Source organism: Pseudorca crassidens, chromosome 1, assembly GCF_039906515.1.
Source record: "Pseudorca crassidens isolate mPseCra1 chromosome 1, mPseCra1.hap1, whole genome shotgun sequence".
Taxonomy (NCBI): domain Eukaryota; kingdom Metazoa; phylum Chordata; class Mammalia; order Artiodactyla; family Delphinidae; genus Pseudorca; species Pseudorca crassidens.
In genome coordinates, this window is record NC_090296.1 from 76,581,454 (window position 1) to 76,600,788 (window position 19,335).

The 19,335-nt window shown below is 53.4% G+C and overlaps 3 protein-coding genes across 14 annotated transcripts; 2 read left to right on the forward strand and 1 right to left on the reverse strand.

Moving 5' to 3' along the window:
• Positions 1-1,946: 1,946 nt before the first annotated feature.
• Positions 1,947-3,414, forward strand: RNASE13 (ribonuclease A family member 13 (inactive)). The gene has a single exon (XM_067741569.1). It carries the CDS (start codon positions 1,947-1,949, stop codon positions 2,406-2,408), a length of 462 nt encoding a protein of 153 aa, XP_067597670.1. The 3' UTR covers positions 2,409-3,414.
• TPPP2 (tubulin polymerization promoting protein family member 2) lies at positions 3,405-12,081 on the reverse strand. 7 transcript variants are annotated; one of them, XM_067741507.1, is made up of 5 exons: positions 10,075-10,330; positions 6,503-7,171; positions 5,524-5,702; positions 5,168-5,321; positions 3,405-4,363 (listed from the first exon to the last, which is right to left on the reverse strand). In XM_067741507.1, the coding sequence occupies exons 2-5, from the start codon at positions 6,521-6,523 to the stop codon at positions 4,175-4,177; spliced, it is 543 nt and encodes a 180-aa protein (XP_067597608.1). In that variant the 5' UTR covers positions 6,524-7,171; positions 10,075-10,330; the 3' UTR covers positions 3,405-4,174. The 7 variants fall into 7 exon arrangements, with proteins under 7 accessions (XP_067597608.1, XP_067597597.1, XP_067597623.1 ...); XM_067741496.1 differs by lacking the exon at positions 10,075-10,330 and adding an exon at positions 9,267-9,842; XM_067741522.1 differs by lacking the exons at positions 6,503-7,171; positions 10,075-10,330 and adding an exon at positions 11,925-12,081.
• NDRG2 (NDRG family member 2) lies at positions 10,386-19,207 on the forward strand. Of its 6 annotated transcripts, none has more exons than XM_067741426.1 (17): positions 10,386-10,516; positions 12,147-12,213; positions 12,941-13,021; positions 13,363-13,404; positions 13,796-13,901; positions 14,132-14,252; positions 14,435-14,497; positions 15,458-15,518; positions 15,720-15,806; positions 16,000-16,056; positions 16,232-16,335; positions 16,799-16,843; positions 17,142-17,193; positions 17,434-17,481; positions 17,734-17,769; positions 17,923-17,974; positions 18,217-19,207. In XM_067741426.1, exons 3-17 carry the CDS (start codon positions 12,947-12,949, stop codon positions 18,381-18,383), a joined length of 1,116 nt encoding a protein of 371 aa, XP_067597527.1. In that variant the 5' UTR covers positions 10,386-10,516; positions 12,147-12,213; positions 12,941-12,946; the 3' UTR covers positions 18,384-19,207. The 6 variants fall into 6 exon arrangements, with proteins under 6 accessions (XP_067597527.1, XP_067597551.1, XP_067597560.1 ...); XM_067741441.1 differs by lacking the exon at positions 10,386-10,516 and adding an exon at positions 10,683-10,765; XM_067741436.1 differs by lacking the exon at positions 10,386-10,516 and adding an exon at positions 11,077-11,157.
• Positions 19,208-19,335: the final 128 nt, after the last annotated feature.

Here is a 19,335-nt window from a genome sequence, read left to right on the forward strand (position 1 = left end):
AGCCGCATGCCACAACGAAGATCGCCTACGCCGCAACTAAGAGCTGGAGCAGCTAAACAAATAAATAAATATTTTTAAAGAATTAATTTAAAAAATAAAAAGATCGTCAGAGCTGCGTGACTGATGGACTCATGCTCGGATTGAGTACTCACCGTGTGCCAGGCCCTGGGCTAAGAGCTCTTGATATGCATCTTAACGAATCCTAAGACTGCCACGAGGTACAGAATATTATCTGCATTAACTGATGAAGAAACTGAAGCTTATACCGGTTTAGTGAACTTAGACTGATGGTGTACAGCCTGGAAGCAGTAGAGCCAGGATGCAATTCCTGGTCTGTTTTACTCAGAAGCTTTGCTCTGAGCCACCATGCGGTACCGCCTCCAAACAGGTGGGATTAAGGAGAGGGCGGGGTCGAGGACCACTCTCAGATTTCTTGCCTAAGTAACTGAGGAAAGGGACAAGGCAGGAGGGAAAGCGAGTTGGGGAAGGATGGGTTCAGTTTTGGACTCTGCTTTGTGATGTCAGAAAGAGCAAGTTTAAGGGGGCTGTGAACGAGGAACACCCACGCGACTCTCTCACGCGCCCCCCACCCTTCCTGAACTACACACTGACCTTGGGACACTCAGTGTTCTCTGTTTTGACTCTCTTCTCCCGCTCTTCAGGGAGAGAGTGGTAAGCTGTCCTAAGCCCACAACCTGGACAACAGGTGCGTGGAGGCAAGGCTGAGACGCCTGTGGGCATCAAGGACTGTGGCTGGCAGGCTCTGGGGAGCCAGCTCTTTGGTTCTGATGAAGGGGCAGGTGTTGATGAAAAAGAGTTAGGAGGCTGGCCCTTTTTTCCAACATGACAAACTACAGCAAGATCTGCTGGACACAGGCGGTCCACACCCCCTCAAGTCCAGGCTGTGTTGTCTAATCCCACCTGACAAGTTTGAGGCTTTGGGGTCGGCATGCATAGGTTTCCAGGAGTGCTGTGACTCTGAGAGGGCCTGAGGTTATAGGTGAGAGTGTCAGTGTGATCACGATTGGAGCGAAGTTGATGGTGTGGGGGGGTCCACACCGAGGTCTTTGATTCTCAGCCCAGCACTCAGGCGGGAGGCCCTTGCGTACCTGGCCTCCGGGGATCTAGTGAGTGGGATGAGAGAGTGGAAGACCCTCTGTTCTCTGAGGGTCAGGAATAAGCAGCACTTTGTTCCTCAGGAACATGACGGTGCTTTCCTTGTCGCCTTTCCACAGGATCATGGCCTGTGAACCAGAGAAGACATCAAAGGAAACCCAAGAACTTCGGGACTTCTTGCAAGGAGGCTTGAACTAAGTGTTCTGATGACACCAGAGAGGAGGAGACCAGAAAGCAATGTCTCTTTCCTCCCCCCCATCCACCCCCGTCAGCACAGGGGCTCCTCAAACCCAGGGGACACTTCTTCATCTCAGACTGGTCTTCATCCAGAAACCTTTCTAGCCTCTTCTTACCTTTGGGCTGTACTTGGCCTCAGGAAGGAAGAATCCCACCCCTGCCCTGCTGTCCTCCAGCTCCTGTCCTTCCACTTCAGTCAGAGAAGTGTAGCTGAGCCTGTCCCTTCTGGAATTGCTGCATTTTTACCAGAAGGATTAACTGGGCCAGGGATAAACGGGAAGCGTCTCTCACCCAAGGACCAGTTGGACCTCGTATTTCGTAAGTGTTACAGCTCCCGGACTGGGTGAGGCTGAGACCCTAAAGTAGACCAAGCTAGAGGTGGCTGACCAGATGGGTGACCTTGGGCAAATGTCTCCTTTCTCTGAGGCATGAAGACTTGGGCCGGATGATCTCTGAAGGACAGTCCGGCTTTGAGGGCATAGGGGAAGGCACATGGGGGAGACTGGGGGCACACTGGAAGCTCTGGGAAGGGGCGGAGAGCCACTCGAGACCCACCTCTGCTTCCAACCACCTTAACTCTGCCAGCAGGAAGAATGGCACCCCGTGTGGTCCAGCTCCTGTTCCTCCGGCTTGTTCTAGAGCCAGCTTTGGTCGAAAACATCCAGCTACAGCTCGCTATCAAGAACTTCCGTACCTTACATATCGACTATCTCAAGGTTAACTACGCAAAGCGTTTCCGGGGCTACTGTAGTGGTCTGATGTCCTATGTACGGGGCAGACAACAAAGCTGGTATTGCCCGAAGATCCATTATGTCTTACATGCCCCGTGGACAGCCATCAAGAAGTTCTGCAAGTACAGCGAGAGCTTCTGTGAGAATTACAATGAATATTGTACAGTCGCCCAGGACTCCTTCCCCCTCACAATCTGCTCCCTGAGCTCCAAGCAGCCACCCACCAGCTGCCACTACACCAGCACCCTAACCGACCAAAGGCTCTATCTGCTCTGCTCCCAAAAGTATGATGCTGAACCGATAGATATCATGGGCCTCTACTAGGGATGGGACGTGTTAAGTCTGAACTAGCCCCCCCTACTGCCGCTACAGACCAGCCTGTCCCCACTCCTGAAGCTCTGATCCCTGGTACAAGGCTTCCTTCCTGGCTTCAGATGTAGGCAGGATCCCCTCCCAAGAGACCAGGGAGATAGGAAATATGTCCAGAGCTTTGGTCACCATGCAAATTTGTACTGTCTTCTAGGCTCTTTCTAACTTGTTTATCTCCCCCCATCACTCCTGCCACCACCCTCCCTCTCTCACAGACAGTTTCACCCACCCAAGAAGCTGACTGTGTCCAGTTGGCAGTGACAGTCCATCTACTGGGCCAGATCCTGTATCGTGGCTGGAGGCCCAGAGCCTCAGCTCACACCATGGTACCAGTTCCGAGTCTCAAATCCCCTTCCCTGCCACCCTTCCCTTCTCAGTCTTCCCCATTTCCCTTATGATTCCCTCTACTCCCTCACCCACATGGTAGGTATCTCCAGCTATAGGAACCTCCCTGAGCGTCTTAGAGTCATATTAGCTTCATTTCTCCAGGCCACGCTCCCTCCCCCGAGCTCTCAGTCTGTTCCTCTCTATGGAATCACTGATTTCCTCTTTATGTAACCTGTCCTTTCTGTCCTCCTTCCACCACGGAGCCCATTGCAGTCTCTTCCCTACACACCCAACCTCTTTAGTCACCCTTTATTCTTCTCTGACCTCTTTTCCTTCCATCCGTCTCAGCTTGGTTCACTGGATTTCCAAATTATCTTCTCTGACCTATTCCCCCCAGATTCCTGCATCCTTTTATTTCCCAACCTCCTCCTAACATCCCCCAAACTCCAGAATCTGCCTCTGACAAGGCAGGGGTGAAGTGGGCCCAGCTGTAGTCACAGAAGGATTTAAAACCATATCTGAATTATGTAAGATATAACCATTGGATGAAACTGGGTGAAGGGTACATGGGACCTGTCTGTACTTTTTGCATCTGCCTGTGAATCACTGCAAAATAAAAAGATAAAAAAACACATCTGAATTAGTTCTGATTTCATTCCTTTTTCCTCAGTGCACCAGAACTCCTACTCTCAGAGTCCTGGAGGCCACCCACCTCTGGCCATCTTCCTGGGCTACCCTTGGCAGTCAGTAGGATCTTCCATTCCATGTCTACCATGATGGAGGTGGGGTGGGGTAAAACTCACTTCCAGGCTGGGTGTTGAAAATGGATTCTCCCTCCCCATCAGCTCTAGAATAAACTCATAACAGGAGTTAGGCTAAGTAGATCTTTGGCCCACCCTCTCTGGTTTCTATTTCTCCCCAAACAAAACATGGATTGCAACAGATTAGGAAGGTGGAGGGACCGGGAAGGGTCTAGTTGCTAATACCTGGGTCCTACTAGCTCCAATCAGGAATTTCTACTCCCCTTTGGCAGGTCGAAGGGGATGGATATCAGTATTATGTGAACACAAGTAGCAAATACTTTTGCCTCCACATCTAGCTTCTCTCTTATCTCCAAATATATTCCTCAGCCGTGTTCTTAGAAGCTGCTGTTGAAGGGGATGCTACCTAATGGCGGGGAGGCCAAGTAGAGTAAAGGGGGTGGTGCTGAGAACACCCATCCTTGGGTTTCTCAGCTCCTCTCTCTGTCTCTGCACCAAGGGGCCCCTCTTCCCTCACCCTGGTGGAAAACAGAGCCCATGAGCTGCTGCACACACAGATGTTTATTGTCCCCCAAGCTTCCCGGTGTTAAAGATGCAGGGTCGAGGGCCGGCAGGCTAAGATGACGCTACTCCCTAGTTGCTGCCCTTCTTATCATAGGTGCCAGCACCCTTGTAGCCACTCACGTAGCCTGAGTTGTCAGTCACGTCCTCCCGTCCCGCGATGCCTTTGCCCTTGCCGCTCTGGTCAAAGCGCTCCTTGTGGGTGCCCGTGTACTTGCTGGTGTCCGTCAGGTGGCTCACCCCTCCCACCGTCACTGCTTTCTGCAAGCCAGAGGATGAGGCGTCTGAGCCCTCTCCCTTCCCCTCCACTGTCACGCCCCTTCTCTAGAGATGAACTTCTAGCAGTTCAACTAGTTCTCAGAGCTCTTGTTCAACCCTTGGCGTGGTGCTGTTTGCTTAGGGCCCAGGTGCAGCTGGAGGCAGGAACTATAATAAGAACCATCCACTTGCGAGGAAGAAATCTGGTTTATGGGAATAAGTGGGGGGAGGTGTGTGTGTGTGTGTGGATTTTTCTGCTTCCAGAGGAGCTAGTTTGACTAGGCTGCAGCCAGAGGACTTCAACTCCAGACCTAAAACACAAAGTCTGTCCTGTTGGGAAGGCCCTATTTGAAACCTAGAATAGGAAGAGCTTTTAGTAGAGAGGGGACAAGTAGGGAGCAGAGGGCGGGTGACATGGAGGAAGTCAGATATTTCACCTTACATAAGAGCGAGAAGAGGAGTGGGGATCAGGTACCAAGTCGTCTGCACTCAGTGTCCCCCCAAAGCCGCCAGGCCCTAGTTGCCTGGCCCAGATCCTGGACGCTTGGGAATGAGTCTAAGTTTTACTATTAAAATAGCTGTGGACGTTGGGTAAGTCATTTCCTCTCACAGTTTCCTCACCTCTGAAATGACTCGATGATCTCTAAAGCCTGTTTCAATACCAACAGTGCCCAGAGGCCTTCTGCCCTATCTCCCTGCAGTGCTGCTGTTGGCAGGGGTTAGGGACATCGGCATGGAGGAAGGGACACAGGAGCAGCAGGGACTCAGGGAAGTAGGGTCAGGGGTCAGGAATGAAGACTCACTCACAGTAACACCGGTGGTAGCTGGCTCCTTGCCCTCCATGAGTTTATAAATGTTCTCCAGGGCTTCATCCGGGCTTTTCCCCTTGAACTGCTTCTGGCCCAGTTCTTTCATTGCTTCCTGGAACTGTTGGAAAGTGATGGTTCGGGCATTCTTGGCCCTGATCAGTCAGACAGAAATTCAGGAACTCAGGAACATGAACTCATCACCTTCCAAGGTCCAACCCTCCCCTTACTCAGACAGGGCCTCTACACACTGAGTGCCTTGAGGACAGGGGCTAGCACAGTGCCAGAAGCCCTCCCGCATCCCACCACCTCGTTAGTTCTACTCACCACCCCCCGCTCCCGTCTCTGGTCCCTTACTTGACTTTGCTGAACACGATGTCCACGTCAGTGGAGGTGACCTTCTTGTCATCCATGATGCCACAGTCTTTGCACAGCTTGGAGAAGTTCTTGTTGTTCATTTCAGTGCCACTGCTTGACGATCCTCCAAAGACAGCAAACCGCTGGAATGTTCTTTCTGCTTCTGATGCCATGGTCAACTGGAGGTGGGGGAGAACAGTATGGGGGGAAACTCGGGGGTGAGGGAGGAGGGGAAGGGAGGATTAAGGAGTAATAATGATGAAGGTTCAAGTAAAATCAGGGGCTTCCCTGGTGGCGCAGTGGTTGAGAATCTGCCTGCTAATGCAGGGGACACGGGTTCAAGCCCTGGTCTGGGAAGATCCCACATGCCACGGAGCAACTAGGCCCGTGAGCCTCAACTACTGAGCCTGCGCATCTGGAGCCTGTGCTCCGCAACAAGAGAGGCCGCGACAGTGAGAGGCCCGCACGCTGCGATGAAGAGTGGACCCCGCTTGCCACAACTAGAGAAAGCCCTCTCACAGAAACGAAGACCCAACACAGCCCTAAATTAATTAATTAATTAAGAAAAAAAAAAGAGTAAATCCTATAAAAACAAAAAAGTAAAATCAGAATCAGCAACAGGAACAAACCCCCTTTTCCCTCTCCCTCCCTCCCCCCTTCCCTCTGATTCCCATCTGACCTACTGTTCCCAGTACAAGCGATACTAGTGTGGATCCTACATACTGAATAATCACCACCACCACCCACTGCCCCATCACTTCTGTGTACCTGAGAGTACCCAGATGGTGTCTGACCCTTCCCAGCCTTTGTAAGTAAGTGTGTGCAGATCTGTGAGAGCCGGCTGGCTGGGGAGACTATGTGGCAGTGGGAAGACTGGGGAGAAGAGGGAAGTTCTATGACCTCAGCAGTGTTTCTGTGACATAATTTTCAGCCCTTGCTACAGCCCTAATCTTTGGGGGTGGGGTTCTTAGGTTCCTACCTTGCATGCTGCATTGAGCATGTTGCCAACCTCCTGATCTCTGCAGGTGATCAAGCTTCCCTCATGGTTTCAGCCCCGCTTGACCCAGTCCTCTGGGTCTTGATCAAATTGCCTTATGCTCTGTCCCTCAACAAAAGCTGAGGAGAGCTCAGGGAAGGAGTTAATGGAAACAGGTTGACATCAGTCCAACATTGTCCTGTTTTCTAGTCTCCAGGCCCAGGTTCGTGACCAACATGGAGAATCCCGCTGGGTTTGGCAGACCAGGTGTAATAGGAGCTTAAGTGGCTTCCAAAGTTGGGCCCCACGTGGAAAGAGCACGGGCCTTGGAGGGTCACACATCTGGGTGGGTCAGGGTGAGGTTGAGCCTCAGACTCTAGATAATTTTCTGTGCAGGTCAAGGATGTTCCTTTTTTGTTTGTTTGTTTTGGGCTGCGTTGCATGGCTTGTGGGAACTTAGTTCCCCGACCAGGAATTGAACCTGGCCCCGGCAGTGAAGGCACTGAGTAACCACTGGACCGCCAGGGAATTCCACCCCCCGACTTTTCTTTTAAAGTAATGCTATAATTTTATTCAGTTTTTTCTAAATGTGTTGTTTCTTCTTTCAGAAGGGGTTTCTCTTTGGCCTTTTCTCTGGCTGGAAACCATACAGATGAACGAACTTCAGGGCCCCTAAAAGAGAGGAACTAGGTTGGTGACTTTCCTCTCCTTCCCATCTAATCAGTCACCGATTCCTATAATCTCCCTTGTCTTACAAATCCACTCCTTTCTTTCCATTGCTATTCCTCCCACACTTTATTCAAGTCCCTGTCATCTCATATCTAGTTGATTATCCTGGCTTCTAAATGACCTCTTTCCTAAGTCAAATGCTTCACCCCTATCCACCCCATAATCCATCTCTTTTAAACCCCCCATCAGATTAATTTTCACAGAACAATTATTTATCCATTGCTCCTACTCAAGAACACTCTATGGATCTTCAAACCTTTCTGAAATGCCAAACCTTTTTACCTGTCATTCAAGGACCTTCACACTTGGCTCCACTCTACCTTACCAAACATCACCCACCTTTCATCAACATTACTCTTCATCTGGGGCCATAATGGCCTAATCATTATATGCTTCAGAAGCTACCTGAAGCCTAGTGGAGAGGGAATAACCTTGGAGTGGAATGAATCTGGGGATTTCAGTCTTAGGTAAGTCATCTACTAGCTGAGTGGCCTTGGGCAAGTCACTAAACATCTCTCAGCTTTAATTTCTTCATCTGTATAGTGAGGACAATAGTACTTACTTTATATAGTATTAGGGGATAATATATGGGAATTACCTTGCACATAGTAGCTACTATTCAATTCATCCTAGTAACTTGTGTATTTCTGTCCCAAAACTTTCCTTCATGATCTCTCTCTGCCTGGATAGAATGCCCCTCCTTACCACTCAAGTACTCCATTGTTGTACTCTTCATAGGGTTTACCCTAGGAACAAAACCCTTTTCCTGGGACTTCCCTGGTGGCACAGTGGTTAAGAATCCACTTGCCATTGTAGGGGACACAGGTTCGAACCCTGGTCTGGGAAAATCCCACATGCCACAGAGCAGCTAAGCCCTTGCGCCACAACTACCGAGACTGCGCTCTGGTGCCCGTGAGCCACAACTACTGAGCTCGCGAGCCACAACTACTGAAGCCCGCGCGCCTAGAGCCCGTGCTCCGCAACAAGAGAAGCCACCACAATGAGAAGCCCGTGCACCGCAACAAAGAGCAGCCCCCACTCGCCACAACTAGAGAAAGCCCGTGCGCAGCAACAAAGACCCAACGCAGCCAAAAGTAAATAAGTAAAAAATAAATTCATTTAAAAAGTCCAAAATGAAACAGCTTGAGCACTGGTTGCTTTAAAAGAAAACAACCCTTTTCCTCCTCTGAATTATACTAAGATAATGGTTCCTAGCCTGTGGGCTGCAGCCTCCTGAGGCAAGGGTTTCTGAGTTATTGCAAGGACCTCTGCAATCTGTATGTACACAGAAGACTGGTTGTTGAGTAAATAATAAGCTTTGCACATGTAGGTGCACAGATGCATAGATGTTGCGATTATCAGAAGACTGAACAAATTTATTTGAAAGTATTGCTGAATTCACGGTTTGTCCCCATCAGGGGATTCTAAAACCTTCATTTGGAAATGGAAATCTCTGATCTCCCACTTGAAAAGGGTGGGAAACTATTGCTATAGGACTTATTGTCTAAACAATTAATTTATATTTACATCACTTAATTTTTTCTATCTTTATACCTTCACTCAACTACTGGATCCTATGCTCTAGAGAGGGTATGACTAGACATCACACTTCTTTGAATTCCATCTATACAGTGGCTTGTATGGAGCAGGTACTTAAAACTGTGGCTTACTGGAAGGTATAGTTTGAAGCTGCTTCTGGCCCAAGAGAAGGAAATTAGAGACAGAAGTATTCTTGTTGGGCCACTGACACTGGGCCAGGCTGAGACCTGCCCTGACAAGGAGGAACCCCATCTTAGATCAGAAGCAGCCTCATTACTGCCTGTGGCAGGCTGAGACCCCAAGCGTAGGACGCAAACAGATCCCAGTGGAAATTTCCCAACTCCTGTCTGCCCCTGCGTTGGCCCCTTATCAGGTTCCCCCTGAGTCATCCTGACCCAGAGACGAATTTAGATGCTGGAACCTCCAGGTCCTTCCCTCCCCCACTCCAAGTAACACTACTTTAGACACATCAGAGGAGGCTGCCGGCAGAAGCTCTCACCCTAGGCTCTCTTTCTCCCCCAGTTGCAGTCGGGCTGGAGAAATCTCTCTTCTGTCTTATGCATCTTTATCTACAGTCCCAATTCCAGCAGGCTTTTCCTTGTCCGGGAGAGTGTTAATATCACATCCAGAGGGGAGAGGGGACTAGGAGAGGAGCCAGGGTACCCAGCTTCTGTGCCAGTTTCTGGGTAAATAGTTATGAAGGGAGTGGGGGAAAGGAATGGAGGAAAACTTGGGTGCTCCAAATTGGGGGATCTAGGGGAGATCCTTTAGATGTGGGGCTGCTGAAAGCTGGGCTTGATCCTGACCGGTTCTACTCTGGGTCACCTCCTCCCTCTTGGGCCCTCCTTTCCAATAGACCCTGCCAAGTGGGGATGAAAGGGGCATTGATGTTCCTTGGATGGGATTGGGTCGTGAGTGGTGAGGGTGGTGGTGGTGGGCAGTTCCCAGGCAGGAGGGGGCAGGCAATTTGGGGGTCTTGGTGGGGGCAGTCTGAGCTGGTGTTGCAGTTGGCAGCTCCAGTTCCATTGCCCATTGTTCCCAACTGGCCTGGGGCCCAGCCCCCGAAATGGCAACTCGGGAGCCAGGCTGAAGGAGGATAGGGTGGGGACCTCAGGGGGGGAGGGGGCCTGGAAAGGGTGCAGGTGGGGAGAAATTCAGTCTGGTGTCCTTTTGTCTAAGACAACTTTGAATCCCTTTAGCCACATAACGATCCCCTTCTGGGTGGATTTCCTCTTAGGGGCACAGGGAGGGTGCATATAAGTGGGGGGAGGGCAGGGCGAGTGAGGGGTCCAGGACGTCAAACCCACCCAGGCCCTGAGAGACGCAGCAGTGCCTGAGAAACCAGCGCCTGGGCGATGCGATTCCGCCGGGCCGAGCTGGCCTCACCGTCCTCTGGGCCAGACTAGAAGGGGTTAGCTCGGAAGCCACAGGGTCTCTTGGGTCCCAGCCCAGGACACTGCGTCCTCCCCAAGCCCCCACTCCACCTCCACAGAGTTAACTCCACCCCTGCGCCTGTTTACCCAAGAGTCAGAACCCCTGGGGGTCCCTGGCCCCTCCTCCGGCCCCCCCTTGGGGCCTTGACCCGGGAGTCCCCGTTGGCCATCCTCTCCCCGCCTCCCCCCGCTCCCGCGATCTCCCTCTATTTATAGCAGCCCCCCGCACTCCCCGTCCCCCCCTCCCCGCCTTGTTTTCCAACTCCTCAGGGAGCGGCCGGAGAGAAGGCGTCGGGACACTGCGGAGAGAGAGGAGGTACCAAGGGCCCTGGGAGCCCCCGAGCTGGAACTCCTGCGCCCTCGACGCTCCCACTTCCAGCCCCCACCGCCCAGTCCGCGCAGGCACACCTTCCCCTCCCAGCGGGCGAGACCCCCGCCTCCTCAGCAGCGATCCTCCCTTAACCTAGTACTCTGTTTCCGGGCGGGTGGAGTCAAATTCGTGGGATGCCAGCGCCCTGGATTCGCCTCCCTTTTACCCGTCCCCACCTCGGAGTCTGGGGGCGAAGTAAGGAGCCTGAGTGCGACAGGCAGAGCCAGGTCACGGGCGGGGGCAGTGCTGCGGGCGGGCGTGGGGATCCCCCGCGGGATTAAGGGATCCCCGCGTACCCCACAGCCGCCCCGTTGCGGATAGCCGGGACCGGAGCCTGGAAGCACCCAGCAGTTTGCTTTCCTTAGAGCTCCCTTCGGGCCCCCAGCACAGGCCCTCCCAGAGCGGCAGGCAGCCTGGGGCGGGGGGAAGGGGGGCGTGTTTACAAGGGGTCTGGGGCGGATCTGCTGGGATCCGGCGGCCCGTGGGCGGGCGAGGGCGGGCCGGGGGCGGGTCTGTGGGGAGCCCGAGCCGGGGCGGGCCGGGGAGTCAAAGGCAAGTGAAGGTGGAAGCGGCCGCGGCGGCAGCAGGTAGGGGGAAGGGCGGGCGAGGGGCGGCGGGGCCTGGCTGGCGCCGAAGGGGCCGGTGGCGGGTGGAGGGCGGTTTGATCCCGACCCCTCGGAGATGACGGCTCGCGGGAAGGGGCCCGCTGGGAGGGCCGCTGGGCCGCCGCGCACAAAGGCGGAGGCTCCGCGGGCTGCAGGGCGTGTTTGGGGCGTGCGCGAGGTTGTGTCCGGGGTCCAGGGCGCTCCGCGCCAGCCGCGCGAGCGTGTCAGTCCCCACGCGGACGCGCAGCGGAGAGACTCGTAGGGACAGGTCCCGGGGTCTGGGCCCAGTCAGTCCCTTCTGTCCTACTCATCCCTTCCCAGTCGGCGCTCGGCCTTTGCAGGTCGTCGGGGCAGGCTGGGAAGAGATTGTGGGACCGCCCCTCACTCCCCGCTGCCTCACCCCTTCTCCACTCGCGGACCCACACCGAGACTGCGTGGAGGAGAGAAGCGAAGGCACGAGGCTTAAAAAAAAATTTTTTTTAAATAGTGGAGAGAAACAGCCGTGCTCTGCTACCCCATCTCACTCGAGAGCTGTCAAAAATCAAGGGGATCCCCTAGCCCCCACTTGTAGTTTGCAAATGAGAAATTGAGGGCAAGAGTAGTGACAGGCTGAGCCAGGGTCACACTGGTAGCAGCAGAACCTCGGACTAGAATCCAGAGGTTCTGACACAAGCCATGCTCTTTCCTGCACATCAGCACTTCCTTCTCTCCTCTCCCAGCCGCCCCCCGCTCCCCGCCTGGACTGATACCTGCTCTCTGTGTTGCCCCGAAGACCCCTCCAGCCTGTACTGATTCTAGCTGAAGCCTAGGGAAGACTTGTTCACTGGACTTGGGGGTACAAACTGGGGAGGGTTAGTGACCTGGCAAGGGTTGGTGACTCAGGTAGTCCAGGTCTTGGCTTAGGCTTTCTGTCCCTAAAAGACCCAGGGTCTGTCTCCCATGTCATTCACCTCATTGCCTTGTTTTCTCAGACCCCAGAGCCAGGAGGAGTGAGAACCCTGACCCTTAATCCCACTGCATACAGCCAATAGGAGCCCAGTAAGTGACCCCACCCCCAGGCTGCTGGCCCTTTACTGTGCTGGTCTGCACAGGTGCTCTGCTCCTCGCCCTGGTCCCAAAGATTGAATATATGCTAATTTATTCACAGTCAGGAAGAAGAGTCTTGAGAGGAAGGGAGGCACTGAGTCAGTTGGACACAGATGTCCCTTGTCCTTCTTTTCTTGTTTCCCCCTCCCCCTCTTGGTCATGTTACTCAGGTCATTTTTAGCCCCTTTCCCTTTGCGCTGCTGACTTTGGGGCTTTAGTTGAAGGTCACAGTCCATGGTGAACTCTCATTACCCATCCTTAGTATCTTTAGAGTACCCAGTCACTGAGCCACGAGTTTCACCCCCTACCTAACTAACTAGGAGTGTGGGGTGGCCCCTAAATATAGCCTGGGACACCCGAGCTGCACTGCTGCCCCACTCAGGTATTTCCATCCAGGACAGGGGAGAGGGGTCCGGAGGTGTGGGTGTTGAGGGGGGTTGGGGATGGCCAGGCTAAAAGGAAGTGGTGTCCTGAGCCCTCCTGCACAAGCCCTCCTCCCCAGATGCCTGGATCTGGAGTTGGGGGCAGGAAAGGCTCTCTCTGTGTCCCGGAGTAGTCCTCAGCTCCTGGGGCCCTCTGAGCCCTATTGTCCAGGGCTGAGAGAGGAAGCCAGCTGTTCGAGGAGGTGCGGGGGTATGGAGCCAGCTTCCCCAGTCTCCGTGTTTCCTCACCCTGCCAGGCCACCATGGCGGAGCTGCAGGAGGTGCAGATCACGGAGGAGAAGCCGCTGTTGCCGGGGCAGACACCTGAGGTGGCCAAGGTTATCAGAGACCCTCTGACTCCCAGGCCCGAATTCCAGACCTTCAGGCATCCCCCTCACTCCTTACCTTCCCAAATTCATGATCTCCGTCTAACCACACCCCTGCTTTCTCCACGTCTACCCGCGTTTCTCTCCCCATACACCACAATTGAGAGTCCAGGCTTCTGTCCTGTAACTACGCTAACCTTCATCCTCTCCGTGTCTCTTTTTGTCAATCTCTTTCTGTCTTTGGTCTCTGTTGTTCTCTTTACCTACCTTTCTTTATCTGTATCTGTCTCTCCATCTGACTCTGCGTGGCTGTGTGTTTCTGTGTGTATCTGTCCGTGTGTGTCTTTCTCCAGGAGGCTGAGTTAGCTGCCCGAATCCTCCTGGACCAGGGACAGGTAACAGCTTGGGGCAGCCGCAGGTGGGAGGAGGGGCTGTCCTCTCCCCAGGAAGGAAAGGGCCGCTACCTGGCTCTCTCACCTCTCTGCTTCCTCTCCTTCTATTCCAGTCCTTTCCTGTCCCCATCTCTCCCTTTCGTTCCTTCTCCTCCCTTCTCAGAGTTCCCTGATGCTCTGCGATCTTTCATTATTCTTTTCCACCCTCAAAATCATCTTCCAGTGTCATTTTTACCTAAACTGAATTCTTGCCGATCCTGTTTCTATTTTTTGGTTCCCGTCTCCTCTCTTTCCCCGCCTCCCCTCAACTCCCTGACTTTTGTGGAGGTTCCTCCCCTGCCTCTTTTCCTCTTAGCCTAACTCCTACCTGATGGTGTGACCTGTTTTCCTGCAGACTCACTCTGTGGAGACACCTTATGGCCCCATCACTTTTACTGTCTATGGCACCCCCAAACCCAAACGCCCAGCGATACTCACCTACCACGATGTGGGGCTCAACTGTAAGGACCTTCACTTCCCCTCCCATTTCTTTCTGGGAAGAGGCTGCGGGGAAGGGTAAAACCCTGGTCGGTGTGAGGGGAAGGGTCAGTATGGGAAGGGAGCCATGTGGCACGTCAAGGAAAAGTTCTCTCCTAGCCTGACTGTGGCATGAAAGAAAGAGGGTGGGTTCTGACTTGGGGACATTTTCCCTGTCTAATTCTACTGTTGGGGCGATGGGGATTCTCTTTAGATAAATCCTGCTTCCAGCCGCTGTTTCAATTTGCGGATATGCAGGAAATCATTCAGAACTTCGTGCGGGTTCACGTGGATGCCCCTGGAATGGAAGAGGGGGCTCCCGTGTTCCCTTTGGGGTGAGAATTAGCTCCTTCCCTCCTCATCAGACTGTGAGGCACATGGCAGGCATGGAGAAGATTGGACCGGGGAAGAAGGAAGGGAGGGCGAGTGGTAATTCTGGGAGAGGAAGAGTAGGATACTTGAGGTGGGGGCCGTAAGGGCAGGTTGCTATTTTCCTCAACATTCCTTTCTTCCCCAGATATCAGTACCCATCTCTGGACCAGCTTGCGGACATGATCCCTTGCATCCTGCAGTACTTAAAGTGAGAGGCCTGGGGACCCCTCCAAGCCAGAGTTCTCTTTCCAGCACAAGGTGGCCCTTAGAGCTCCTGTGCCCACCATGGCTCCTGGGCGAGTTCTGTGTGGACTAGAAGTACCCTCCCTTCTCCACGCTCCAATCTGATTGTTGAGAGGAAGTGGGTGGGTGTGGAAAACTGACTTGAGTCAGCAGAGTAGCCATAAGGGATAGAGGAGAAGAAAAGGAAGCTGTGTGCCTGGCCCTGCCTCAGGCTGAGGAGGGGCTTCTCTGATCTGGAAGCTAGAGAAGAAAGAGGAGGGGGTGGCACAACCCCCGAGGAACCAGACAGACCTGTCTTTCCCTCCCACCCCCTCTGCCTCCTCCAGACACACACCTGGTGCCCTCGGCACCCTGTGTGTGAGGGGAGTGGGAGAAGGAAAAGAAAGAAACCAGGCAAGGCCTCCTTGCTGCGCATGTAGTGCTGATGATGCTGGGCTCTGTCCTTGGCTTGGCTTTTCCTGGGCACCAGGGCCCTGGGCAGCTCTGGTTCACCCTTTGGCTCTCTTTCTCCCCATTCTTCCTGTTGTTCACTAAAGTTGTATCTTTTATTTAACATCTTGCTTCAAGTTCCCTTCTTCCCAGTTCCTCTAGAGGAACCAGGAACTAAAACAGAACAAGTTGAACTAGCTCCTGAAAGTTGAGGTTGGACAAACAGCTACATAAGAAACAGTGTCTGGTTGGTTGGCGAACAGGTGTTTCTTTTCAAGACACTCACTCTCCCAGAGGGAGCTGGGGGAAGATTCAGGGACTGACGCTGACCACCAGTGTCCATTTTTAGCTCCTTGGCACCTTCTTTTACAGCATCCCCCAAAGGAAGGTCCCGTTCTGTCCTTTGTGCCCGTGGCCTTGGGAAGGAGGGTGAGGAGTTTGGAGAGTCAAAGTTTTGGACACCAGGACCCATTAGACCTACATTTCCCTTTCACAGTTTCTTCACAATAATTGGAGTCGGTGTTGGAGCTGGGGCCTACGTCCTGTCGCGATATGCTGTAAGAAATAAAAAACCCCAGACGAGGGAAAGGCAGGTCCAAGGCCCAGGCAGAGTATTGTTTACTAGTGCGTGTTTAGGGGGAGGACGTGCGTAAGAGGGTGGGGAGACAGGCCCCGTGCAGCCTGGGGTGGATGGAGCTCACCGGGGAGGGGTAAGGCCATGTATGCCTCTGATTTCCATTCCTTCTACTGCCCCTCAGCTTACCCACCCGGATACTGTCGAGGGTCTTGTCCTCATCAACATCGATCCCAATGCCAAGGGCTGGATGGACTGGGCAGCCCACAAGGTTTGGAGGGGCCTGTGCGCTGAGATCTAGGGCGGGCTTCCCCCGTATGGGTCCATTCAGGCTCTAACAACATAACTGATTGGCCTGTAAGCTTCAAGGAGGGAGGATGGAGCAGGAAAGAAGCCATGTCACTTTGCCTAGGTCTTTTCTCCACCTAACGTCCTGAGCTTTCTTACCTGCCCTTTCCACGTAGCTAACAGGCCTCACCTCTTCCATTCCGGAGATGATCCTTGGACATCTTTTCAGCCAGGTAAGTGGTTGTGGAAGATGGAAGAAGTAGAGGGGACCAGCAGGGACTGGAATGCTTGGGGTGACTTCCTTACTTGGGATAGGATCTGGGGAGGGAAGAGGGCTTGCCTCTTCGCATCCAGTAACTGTTGACTTCCCTTCCCAGCCCTAATTATTCTCCCTCTTCTTTCCTTCAGGAAGAGCTGTCTGGAAATTCTGAGTTGATACAGAAGTATAGAAATATCATTACACATGCCCCCAACCTGGAGAACATTGAACTGTACTGGAACAGCTACAACAAGTGAGTGGGCATGTAAGAGAAATGTAGAAGCAGTAACGGGGGTCATGGGAGGCACAGAGAAGGGGAGGGGAGGCTGGGAAGTAGGCCGTGCAAGGCGGGCAGGATTCGGTGGGGAGCTGGGGCAGCTGCAGGACAGACCCAGGGGGGAGAATTATGAGGAGCCGGTCCCCTTGCTCCTGTTACTTCCTTAGATTTTTGGATTCGCAGAAGTTAGATGATCTCGTGTCTTTGTGCCCTTCATCCCCTTCACTGCCCTCTGACCAGGGACCTTGGGCACAAATGACCATAGGGCTCATGCTTGAGGCCTGTCTGCCACCTTCTCCTTCAGTTCCCACCTGTAATCACCAATATTTGACTCTAATTTTGGGGAGGAAGATAACTTCCTCACGGGGGACCTGGCTTCTGTCTGGATGGATAGCACTACTTGCCTAAAATTCCTACTCTTCTTTTGCACCCTCTTTAGTCGCCGAGACCTGAACTTTGAGCGTGGAAGCGATATCACCCTCAAGTAAGACTTTAAGGGATAAAGCTTTGCCTCTCTCCCTGGATCTTCCCTAGGTGCTTCCATCCTTTAGAAGGAGAGTCTTTTGCCAGGGAATTTTCTTGTCACCTGCCCCCCCGCTCCATCCTATTTAGCAAATCACGACCCTCTAGGTCTTACCACTTTGAACCCTGTTAGTGGGGTCAGTGAGGTTCAAAAGGCTGTTTCCTCTTTGGAGCCAACATCTTCCAGCTGCTCTTCTGGGAGAAGACGGGGGAGGGAGTGCCAGGGGCTCACCGCCGACTCCTCGACACTATGCCTCTAGGTGCCCTGTGATGCTGGTGGTAGGAGACCAAGCACCCCATGAAGATGCAGTGGTCAGTAGGGAATCTTGGGGTGGGTGAGGGAGGGTGGCAGTCAGAGGGCTGTCTTGCCAAGAGGCAAGCTCTGTTTGGGACAGGGAGAGCAACTTTGGGGCATAAGAGTTTGATTCCTGGTAAGAAGGAGATGGGTAGGGGGCTGATAAGAAAGAAACTGGGTCTGGGTCCCTGGGTTCCTTGTTTGAGAGGGGCCACAGGGAGTGTGGCCTCATTCATTCAGCCTCTTCCTTACTTCAGGTGGAATGTAACTCAAAACTGGACCCCACCCAGACTTCTTTCCTCAAGGTCAGTAACCGTACTCCACGCCCAGCCTGACTCCTGGCCCCCTGTCCAGAGCCATAGATCCTCTCTACATCCAGCTGCTAGGCTTCCAGGGTCCTACATGGGAGCAAGTGGGTGGGTGGAGTAAAAAAAAATAAAAAACACCCTAAAGGCCTGGAGTGGGGAACCTGGGGAAGAGAGACCCTCTTCTACCTCTCGGCGTGGCTTTTTATTTATGTGTGTATCACTTTTTCTGGATGGCTGTCTCCTGAACAGATGGCTGACTCCGGAGGTCAGCCCCAGCTGACTCAGGTGAGTACCCCTGCCATCTGTGGGGTGGGATATTAGTGGCCCTGAACGATAGCCTTTGCCACACACCCCATCTCTAACGTGCCACGGCCGTGAGCTCTAGCTCAGCTTCTAACCTCCCCTCGCTGTCTCCCTCTCCTCGTTTTACTTTTACAGCCAGGCAAGCTGACCGAGGCCTTCAAGTACTTCCTGCAAGGCATGGGCTATAGTGAGTATGTGGGTCAGAGGCTGTCATGAGGACAAGGGGTGTTGGCACAGGAGGAGGGAGGGGCGCTGAGGGGAGCAACCCATTTAGGCTTATTCCTGGATTTACAACCATCTGCAAAATCAAGCTCATTGACCCCCGGCCCCGTCTATAACTCTCATCTCCAGCCAGGCACCCCACTCTGAGTTCCCAGCCTCTCTTCCCCTCTCCTCTCTGACTGCCTGCTTCTCCTCCTGTCTCCACAGTGGCCTCGTCATGCATGACTCGCCTGTCCCGGTCTCGCACAGCCTCCCTGACCAGTGCCGCATCCCTGGATGGCAACCGATCCCGTTCTCGCACCCTGTCCCAGAGCAGCGAGTCTGGGCCTCTCCCTTCAGGGCCCCCAGGGCACACCATGGAGGTCTCCTGTTGAATGACCCTTGTTGCCCTGGGTGTAGGACCCAGCCCTCATCTCCCCCAGCACTAACCTGGGAGGTGCGTAGGGCACTGGGCCAGAGTGAGCAAGGGAAGCGGGGCAGATCGTGTGTGGAGAGGAACTTGATCTTTGATTGCTACCCTAACTTTGACCTCTAACCTGTGATTCCCCTCAGCTCCTGGGAGAGATGTCCTAATATCTCTTAGGGACCCAGACCCCTAAATGACCCCCCTCCATCATGGTGTTAAGGCAGAGAAGGCACGTATTCCCTCTCCCCACTCTGGGTGTCTGTAGCTAAGGGATGAGAGGTTGTTGTAGTTGTCCGTGGCGTCTCCTCCAGACTCTGCCTCCTTTTGCCATATTGCAAGAGTCGGGGGCTCGCGGCCGGGGTACCACTCACCAAAGCTGATATGGCTTCTCATGAACCCTTCAGACTGCTGAAGGGCATGGGCCTAAATGAATGTGTGTCGGGAAAACTGCTTATGGGTTCGTGGTCCTCAGGATGTGACAGAAACATTCAGTGTGGAAATGGAAGCTGGAATGGGAAGTGGTGGGCAGTGAACAAGTGTGACAGAAGGATTGGAGCTGGGCAATAGGAAGGGGGCTGGGGCCATTGGCTGCTCTAACTTTGGTAGCTATCTAGACAGTGTGTGTCTAGAGTGGGAGGCGGGGAGGGAGCCAAGCTGGGCAGGGCTGCTTGGGGTTTGGCATCGCGGTGGGAAGGGCTGCCTTGGGGCTCTGACCACAGTGCATTATGTGTGGGGGGCGCCCTCCTGTCTCCCACAACTTCTGCTGTAACAATAAACTGTAGAGGAATCCGAGTTCCATTCTTCTTCTTTGTCTGAGTATGCCTGCCTCATGCCCCTTTCCTGCCCTCTCCCTGCCCAGCTCTCACATTCTCTTCTCAAAGTGACAAAAACCATGGGAGAGGGCATATATAGCATAGACA

What these genes read in the sequence shown, in the direction of transcription:
- TPPP2 (XM_067741507.1), bottom strand. Translation starts at nt 6,523, where the DNA reads ATGCTCAATGCAGCATGCAAG. An exon ending in TGCTCAATGCAGCATGCAAG is followed by an intron (nt 5,703 to 6,502) that starts GTAGGAACCTAA and finishes CCCCACCTCCAG; the next exon opens with TTGACCATGGCATCAGAAGC. An exon ending in CAGCTACCACCGGTGTTACT is followed by an intron (nt 4,364 to 5,167) that starts GTGAGTGAGTCT and finishes TCTGGCTTGCAG; the next exon opens with AAAGCAGTGACGGTGGGAGG.
- NDRG2 (XM_067741426.1), top strand. Translation starts at nt 12,947, where the DNA reads ATGGCGGAGCTGCAGGAGGTGCAGATCACGGAGGAGAAGCCGCTGTTG. An exon ending in TACTGGAACAGCTACAACAA is followed by an intron (nt 16,336 to 16,798) that starts GTGAGTGGGCAT and finishes CACCCTCTTTAG; the next exon opens with TCGCCGAGACCTGAACTTTG. An exon ending in GGAAGCGATATCACCCTCAA is followed by an intron (nt 16,844 to 17,141) that starts GTAAGACTTTAA and finishes CTATGCCTCTAG; the next exon opens with GTGCCCTGTGATGCTGGTGG.
- RNASE13 (XM_067741569.1), top strand. Translation starts at nt 1,947, where the DNA reads ATGGCACCCCGTGTGGTCCAGCTCCTGTTCCTCCGGCTTGTTCTAGAG.